This window comes from Camellia sinensis, chromosome 11, assembly GCF_055761805.1.
Source record: "Camellia sinensis isolate YWXY chromosome 11, ASM5576180v1, whole genome shotgun sequence".
Taxonomy (NCBI): domain Eukaryota; kingdom Viridiplantae; phylum Streptophyta; class Magnoliopsida; order Ericales; family Theaceae; genus Camellia; species Camellia sinensis.
In genome coordinates, this window is record NC_138971.1 from 155,671,581 (window position 1) to 155,680,739 (window position 9,159).

Here is a 9,159-nt window from a genome sequence, read left to right on the forward strand (position 1 = left end):
GATTATGTACGAGAGCTGGATTACCCTATTAAGATGTCAACTTTCTGGTTTATTAAGTCATTTTGTTTATTTAATTTCCCTTGATATCAAAAAAAAAAATTTTGGGGCGTCACATTTTCTCTCCGTCAAATTCCATTCATGTGGGGGATTATTGGAAAAATTGATTTATATAGGCATATTTTGGGCCAACTTTGAGCCCAAAATTGAGTAGACCCCAAAACATCTGTTGGGGTGGGTTCGAAGAGGTGAAGTGTTCCTTGCCGCGTGACAAGTCACACGGTGAAGAAGGAACGTCAAAACCATTTATGAGTGAGTGGAAAGTTGACGTCATTTTCGGGTCTATCATTAATTTTTTAGATAAAATTCATTTGAATTTTTTCAATAAAAAAAAAATTATTGTGGGAATTTAATTTAATTTTAAATTCAAATTTTGGGTTCCTAAATGCTTTCCTAAAGTTTGTAATTGTGGGAATTTAACTTAATTCTAAATTCAAATTTTGGATTCCTAAGTGATTTCCTAAAATTTGTACCTCTTCCTTTATTTATTATACTATTCAAATAGTTTAATATATATATATATACCTAATAGTTATTAATAATAAAGTTCCAAGCAATTCTTTGTTTGACCAACGGACAACTTTTCAAATTTGTTTGAAATTTTGTTCTTTCCTACGGTCAAATCTTATATTCAAATTGTGAATAGCTTTGCACCTGTTCACTTCGGAATTGCATTTGTTCGGGTCAGAGCTTGTTGCCTATATATACCAACATACTAGCAATGTGTTAGGATCCGAAAAAATTGAGTCTGCATCCTATATACTGCTGTCCAGATTTTTTCTCTTTTGCATTCTATTCCTCATTCTAGTTTTTTTAGAGATATTTTAAAGAGAGTATTAGAACACAAGGTTTGGTTCGCCGTACAAATTTGTTTTGTGTGCTACAACAATTTTGTGAAGATCATTGTATCCTGGGAGATAGACACCATTCAACCGTAAGCACCATAGCGAGGCGAATCTGTCTTAAGGACAGAGTGTCACACACTCGACTTGGTCTTTTGATTTTATTTGGTTCGACAAAATAAATTCTGTAAGTTTTATTTTATTTTGTTTGAAGTTGTTTCGATTTATTTTATTTACACAGAAGATTGTTCCAACAAACACTTCATCCGAAACCTCCTTCGAAATAGCTCGTATACATGCGGTTCAGCAAAATAGTCGGGAAAAAGCTTTTCATGACTTTGAATATGATCACGATGAATGACTTTACAACCTCGAAGAGAACCATGATGTGAGCTTGATCTTATCTCACTATCTAGTAGTTCTTCATCCATAATAACAGCGTTGAGTATCTCCAAATCATCATCAGATTTAGAGAAGTCAGAGTCATTTATAAGCATATCATAAAGAAAATTGGAAGTCATAGAGAAAGAGATGGAAGTTTGGATGAAGAAGAAAAATTGGCTTGAGGGTAAGATCAAATGAGAGAGAATGTCTTACTTATAATTAAAAAGTAAAAAAATACGACGGTTGGAAAAATATGACGGTTTGAATAATACGACCGTTGCAAAAATATGACCGTTTAAAAAATATGACCATTACAAAAATATAATTGTTACAAAAATATGACCGTTTGAAAAATACGACAGTAGAAAAATGTAACTTTTATAAAAATATAATTATATTTAAAAGAATGAAAAAAATAATAATTTGAAAGAAGGAAGTTAGTTTTTTTTTTTTTTTTTAGAAGGGAAAGAAGGTAGTTAAAGTATAAAAATATTTTAATAGAAGATAGCTAAAATAGATAGTCTTGTTAAAGTGTATATTAAAAAAATGACTAACTAAAATAATAAAGTAAAATTTTAAATAGTTATTTTAACTATCCTTATTAAAGATGCTCTAATTTCGTATCCAATTCATCTTCTATTTACATGTCATGTCGAAAATTCTCACCTTACTTTCATTCTTTCCATCCACCTTGTGAGAACATACACACTGTAAAAAGAAGTTCGCAAGTGTGTATTTACCATAAAATAACTCAAAACAAAATCACAATAATTCATAATTTTGTTCGTCAAAATGATTCGTAACTTTCAAATATCCACAACATAAATACCAGTGCATTTCATAACTAAAACACAATAATTTATAAGTAACACCATAAAATGCATCATAGTCTTTCCCCAAATTTTAACTTAACAACCAACTTCCTTCTAAATAAAAAATTCCATCAACACAAAAGCAAAAGTAGTGTTTGGTTTAATTTTAAAATCATGATTTAAAAATGAAGTTGTATTTTTAATTTGTGAATTGTTAAATCATGATTTTTTAAAAAAAACTGTTTAATTATGAATTTTGAAAAGAATTTTGAATTGATTTTTGAATTTTTAAAATAAATTTTGAAATAAAAAAAATTGTTTAGTTATGAATTTTGAAAATTCAAAACTCAATTCAAAAATTTATCACTCAAAACCAAATGCACAACTAAAAACTCTATTAAAAATTTTATTCAAAACTCATAATTAAATTTTTTTTAAAATTTAATTCAAAAAAATAATTATTGATAAAAATAAATTTTTTATTTAAAAAATTCAAAAAATTCTGAAAGTATATTTTTATTTAAAATATTTAAAAATATATATTATTTTTTGTTAAAAAAAATATTTAACTATTGTTTTACAATTACTTTTGATTGTATATTCGATTAGAATTTTTTTTAATTGTTTTGTTTAAAAATATATATTTTTTATTTTTTTAAAATCAATGTGACAAATATATTTTTATTTACATTTTTTTTAATTTTAAATAAATGACCAAATAATTTATCATTTTAGTCTAAAAAAAATAATTTATATAATTAAAAAATATCAAAAACAAATATAATTTTTTTTTCAAATAACAGGTGACAATTGCAACAACAACAAAAAAAAAAAAAACACTGTTTTGGTCAACTGAGCGAACGACCGGATAGACCCAAAAATTCAAACTCTCTCTAATTACCAAATAAATTTTCAAATGTGTCTTGAAATGTGATTTGGAATCATATTTTGAAAACTTTAATCGAACAGAGGTTTGGAATATAAGGGTGGAATCATGATTCCAGAATTGAACCAAACAGAGCCCAAGATTTTCCCATGCATAACAAAGCAAATATAATTTACAAATCGGAGGAAAAAACTAGAATCATCACTCTCCAATGACAGAAATTTCAGTAAATTTGCAATAGATTAAAACAAGAAACTCAGAAACCTCCAATTTGCAGCCTAATCCTTCTTGGAACCGCTAGGCAACTCATCCTGCCAAGTTGCTTGCCACTGCTTGTCATAAAAAGTACTTTCTTCCACAAGCTTTTTTATGGTTTCTATGTCCTCGTTCTTTCGAATCACAAGCACACCAACTACAGCTACAAACAAGAGTGTTTTACAGAAAAAGTTACCCATTTGGTCCACAAGACCTACCCCTGTCAAGCTGTCCACCAGGTAAGCCATGAAGAACCCTATCATCGCAGCACGGCCTGTGTATAAATCACCAGAAAGCATAACATATATCAGTATAACGTAGCACAGGATTTCTTTGGATGACTTTGGGAAAAAAGAAAAGTCTGAGCACACCATTGAGGAGTTCAGCCTCAGGAAGATGGAACCTCTTCATCCATGCCCACCAGGGAATGATAGATGTGTCGAAAGCTATGGGGTCATCATTACTAGATGATTCTGGATTGTCTTCGAGCCATTTCCTCCTCCTAACCTCTGAAAAAGGATTACCCAAGAAAGTTCATCAGAAATCATGTAAAGTCGTAAACCCTGAATTATTCGAGGAAAATGATATGTTAACGACAACAATAGAATTCTCTGTTTCCCAGAAGGAATATATGATAAGGGAAAAAAAATTATATTTGAAGTGTCATAATCCCATAGGGCGACAGATATTCACAAAATATGTACCAAGCAAGCAACTGGGATCAACTAATATAACAGCCAAAAAAAAGAGAGTCAAATAAATGACTAGAAAATGATGATAAGTTGATACAACACAAAAATAAGGGCATTTGAAGGATTCAGTGAAATTCTGTGATGATCTTATCGTAAACATACACTTAAAATGAACCATCCAAATATGATATAATAACAAAAAGGAATATCTACATTTCCATGACGCTCCTGATGCCCTTTGGTGTATGGCAAAGGCAAGAATTATTGCATCTAGAAAAAGATAAGCAGCTTATTTACAAAATCACACTTTTTTTAACTTTGAATCCAGATAGGTTGACTTTTCCATAAATGTTATAAATGGTTTACAACTCAAAACAGAATACACGAACAATATCTTGTGCACCAACAATGACAGCATTTCCTTCTACCCAATTACTTGACTGATAGCCCGACATTACGCTATTTTAGCTGTCATGTGACAAAGCTCAAATATAACAGTCACCAAGAAATTCTAAACTCAAGTATAAACCCTCTCAATTCATTGATCAGTATCCCTAGAAAAAATTCCAGTAGCACGGGTGACAGCCTAAACATCAAATTTTCATAAAATCACAGAGCAACTGGAAAATCTTAAGTAAGGCATGAAATATCAGGGAGCAGCTACATTACTTTGTTCGCAATATACTCATTTTCTCACGAGTTTCACTTGATAAGCAATATCAATGTTACGCAAAATGTATACGTCAATGGTTGAAAACCATAATGACAAAAGGATGATATGCTAAATTTAGGCTATTAATCCCCATTCCAACATATAGAATTCCTGACAAATCATAATTTACATATGGTGTCTTTGCAAACCTCAATTCACATCGCTTTTTGCCATTGTTCTATTCTATCTTAGTCATGTAGATTATGACGAATCAATTTAAAAAGTAAAACAAGAAGCAGAGATAACATCAGCGATGCCTAAGTGGTGGAACTAGATACTACATAGAGTATGAGATGGATGTAGTCATACAAAAAGTACCTAAGATAGGAAGTGGTGCTTAAATACATATTTGTAATAACTTATGTTTGGAATGAAAAGGGATAAAGAAAATTGTTACAAAATCAAGAATTTCAAACTAATAAATTCTTACATAAATTACTGTAGTTTGGGCAAGATTTTTTATTTTTTTATTTTATTTTTTAAAGATGTTTTGGATAAGTAAGGTTCTCACTAAAAAAGGTACCAAAATGAGGACACCACACTATTAGAGGAGCCAGGAAGCATATACTGAACCAAATAAAATTGACAAGCTTGTACATTCCTATGCAATTCTACACATTCCAAATCTCAATAAAGTATTGACAGAGACCTGACATATACGTCAACAATACTCTACATCTTTGAGGAAGGCTTGCTGGCATATGTTGGCCAATACAGCTGGTATTATATGATCAATAATGTTTAATAAAACTCAATTAGAAAATTATTTTTAAAATTTTGTGATTATGGTGAATTGGGGGTGCAAGCTCTATAATTTTGGGGGTGTGAAACCTTATAATTTTGGGATTTCCTTACTAATTCCTAATATAATATGAGGGTTTTTCAAATTTGAGGGGGTGCGGTCACCCCCCCCTCTAGATTCATCAAAGCAATTGGGACCACCCACCACAACTACGGTACCGCCCCATAATATGAAAGATAGGATGCCTCTTTTGGAGATGCTTATTCACCGTTACTAAATAAAGCATTAATCGTTTCACTGAACATTAATACTGCACATGCAGCATCGGCAATCATGTAGATATTTATCCATACGGCCCAAACAAAATTATTTGATGCGTACTAACAAGCCTATTCCACAGAAAACTCTCATTCAAACATGACTACCCACTACAATTAACACTCTTCTGACAATAAAGTATAGTGATCATTCAGTTCAATGATAGCAAGAGGATCCTCAAAATCAGATTACCCAGAATCTTTAATGCCATCAGCAAAAAAAAATCTTAAAAAAAAAAATTACTACGTGCCAAGATTATTCACATTCCTATCTGCCAACAACCACAGCCACATGTAATTTTGGATCAATTTATTAATTTGTGGTTGAGTTTCTCAGTTTATATCACACATGTTCAACACATAATATAATTAAAATCCCAATGCCAAGTAATTATTGTAACACTCAAAGGTCCATTTCTTTTCCATGTATATATTTTCTAGAAAATTAGATAGGGCTCCAACTTTGAAATGTGTCAAAAGGAAACAATTTGGCAAAAATTTCAGGACAGAAAAAAAAAAAAAATTAAACCACCAACAGATGAAATAAATTAAAAATTCAAGCTTTTGCATAAGAGATAATCTAAAATAGAAATTGATTATAGCACCAAAAAACCAAATTTAAAAAAAAATAAAAATGGCACAAGAGCTTAAAAGGGCTTTACCAGCATCAATCAGAGTGTCCCAATCGGTCTTCCCATCTCTCTGAAACTGTTTCAAATCCCAAGTCCCTCCAACCCATCTGGGATCCGCAAATTTCGCCACCGCATCCACGGCGGCCGGAGAACCATTGGGCCCCAAAGAACCGTCGTGAGACTCCGATTTCAGCTCAGAATCGACCGCCGGAGCTTCAGAAACCTTCTGGTCCTCTACAATGGCAGCAGAGGCCACATTTCCAGACCCATTGTCGGTGGCTTTTGTGGGGACCAAGAAGAGGTGTTTCTTGGGTCTGAGAGAAAGATAAGGCTTGTTGGTGAGTTGGGTTTTTGGGGAAGAGGAGGGAGGTAGAGTTGGGAGGTGGGTTGGAGGTGACGAGAATAGAGCCATGGACATTTTGTTGTTTGTGTTGGAGATGGAAGTGCAGAAGAAGCTTAGAATGGACTATCCTCAACCATAGAATATGAAGGTTTTGCTTTGTTGTCTAGGTTAGTGTAGTGACGACTAAAATTTTAAAAAGAGGTAAATTGCACATTGTCCCTTTAAAATGTTATTTTATTTTTGACCCTTAAAATAGTACATATTTTAAGATTTAATTCATCAGCTATTTGAATTTTATCACCATGATCCAATTAGTAGTGGTTCATATTTTGGGAGACGAAAATGACCTTGTGATGCTATGATTTTTAACATTTTAGTGGTTGTTGAAGATGAGAATCGATTGATGTGTTTGTTGAAAATAGGAAATATTAATTGTGATGGTGATGTTAGGTTGCTAATAGGTAATATTGAGAAGTAAAAGGTTAAAAGAAGTTATTAACGATTGGTGGAGACGGTGGCATTAAGATTGCAATGAGTAATAATAAAGAGTAAAAAGTGATTGTCGAAGATGAGAAATGAGTAATGTGCTTATTGAAAATATAAGATATTAAGAATGATTGTGACGTTAGGTTGCTAATTAGTAATAATAAAAAATAAAAAGTAAAAAAAGGCTTGTTAACAATAGATAGGGACTGTGGTGTTAAGGTTGTAATGTTTAATAGTAATAAGTATAAGGTGGTTGTTAATGTAGGTGGAGATGATGAGAGATTTTTCATACACCATTTACTCTCTATCAACACACTTATCGAATTTTTTTTGTTACATTTTTGTTCTAAAATGAAACTACCAAAATACCCCTTTCTCTTTTAATCAAAACACTAGCCACTACCTACTACTAATGGCCATCATCGACCACCGTTCGTCACCACTCACCACCTCTAAACCCTAACCCTAAATATGGTAATATCTTCATTCCGTCGCCGCCTCACCATCACACCACCCTTACATAACCTTCTCTACCATCGCAAGCATCATGGAACCTAGATTTGGGAAAAAGACTCATTTTCTTACCATTCGGACTACTAGTATCGAAAGAATCACTTCCATTCAGAAATTAACTATCGAACCAATGAATTTCGTTCGATCATCAACATCCGAACAAAAACATATTGGTTTGACCTTCAACATCCGAACACATTAGTTCGACAATATATTTTCGAACCTTACATATTAGGTTGATACTGTACTTTCGAATGAAACAGAAAAATGTATGTTTATTAATTTTTTGCAAGAAATAATAAAAAAAAAACCAATGACGAATTTTAAAATGGAGGTCTTCCATGGAGGTCCTTCAATAAGAGTTTATCGGAATTTTAAAATTTGAAACACAATTAAATGGAAATTCAAATTTGGTGTGTACGTTGGGTGAGTTTGTAGGTGGGGATGGCGACTAAAAGTGAAACGGAGGTGGTAATGGTGGTGTTGTGTCATCGTCGATGAGATGGTTGTTGGTTAGGATTAGAGTTTGAGGATGAAGAATATAAGAGTGTGTACACATTTTTTTTTTTAAATGGATATATTTGGAATATGGAGTATGTGGACTAAGATAAATATCTAAAAATTAAATTATTAAGTGAATGAAATGAGAAATGATGTGCGTAGAGACAATATACTGTATGTTTGGTTTGAGTTTGAGAGATGAGTTTTAGAGATAAAAAGTACAAAAAGTTGTTTGATTTGGTTTTTTTCAAAAGATGTTTTGAAAAATTATTTTGAGAGAGAGTTTTGGAAAAAGTGATTGATTTGATGTGTATGAGAGAGAGATTTGTTTGGAAAACTTGTAAACCAAACAAGTTTTGAAAATTCTTTTTAGAAAAATTTATTTGGTTTGATGACTTTTAAAAACTTATTTATAGAGAATTTTTTCTAAAAATTTTTGAGAAACACAAACCAAACAAGGCCAGAATTTTCCGGAGACGATGCTAGCTTCGTTTCAACGTTGATATTGTGAGCCTTGTGATATAAATTTCTATTAAACAATAATATAAAAATAGTTTGTCGTTCAATATATATATATATATATATAAACAATTTAGTACCTACCACATTACTTAAGAAAGTGGTTTGCTTCTCCACTATAATTTACATAAATTTTCACCATCAGTAATGAAAGATAAAATAAAAATAAAAATAAAAATAAAAAGTTATAGAGAATAACGGATAAAGCAATAATTTAATACTTTTGCCAATATGAAAGGTCTACCTAATTTTCAAGATATATATCTATATAACAAAACAACTCTTTTTTTTTTTTTTTGGATGGGACTTCTGTCTGTTTGTCAAAATATGAACCATTGGATTGAACTCAATCCAAAGGCTCACAATGTCTCACTCTATTTGATCCAAGATCATTTTCAACCCACAGCCCGTCTCTCAGACACACACTCTCATCTCTTTGTTTCTGATTTCAAATTTTGAAATCTGA

The 9,159-nt window shown here is 31.6% G+C and overlaps 1 protein-coding gene across 1 annotated transcript; it reads right to left on the bottom strand.

Annotated features, from left to right (window-relative positions):
• Positions 1-3,101: 3,101 nt before the first annotated feature.
• On the bottom strand, positions 3,102-6,882 carry LOC114302002 (light-harvesting complex-like protein 3 isotype 2, chloroplastic). The gene is made up of 3 exons (XM_028246963.2): positions 6,362-6,882; positions 3,608-3,745; positions 3,102-3,510 (listed from the first exon to the last, which is right to left on the bottom strand). Exons 1-3 carry the CDS (start codon positions 6,747-6,749, stop codon positions 3,260-3,262), a joined length of 777 nt encoding a protein of 258 aa, XP_028102764.1. The 5' UTR covers positions 6,750-6,882; the 3' UTR covers positions 3,102-3,259.
• Between the last annotated feature and the right edge of the window lie 2,277 nt (positions 6,883-9,159).

Excerpts from the sequence above, each read along its gene's own strand:
- LOC114302002 (XM_028246963.2), bottom strand. The coding sequence starts at position 6,749 with ATGTCCATGGCTCTATTCTCGTCACCTCCAACCCACCTCCCAACTCTA. Across the intron at positions 3,746-6,361 it reads GGACACTCTGATTGATGCTG|AGGTTAGGAGGAGGAAATGG; the intron begins GTAAAGCCCTTT and ends ATCCTTTTTCAG. Across the intron at positions 3,511-3,607 it reads TGAGGCTGAACTCCTCAATG|GCCGTGCTGCGATGATAGGG; the intron begins GTGTGCTCAGAC and ends ATTTATACACAG.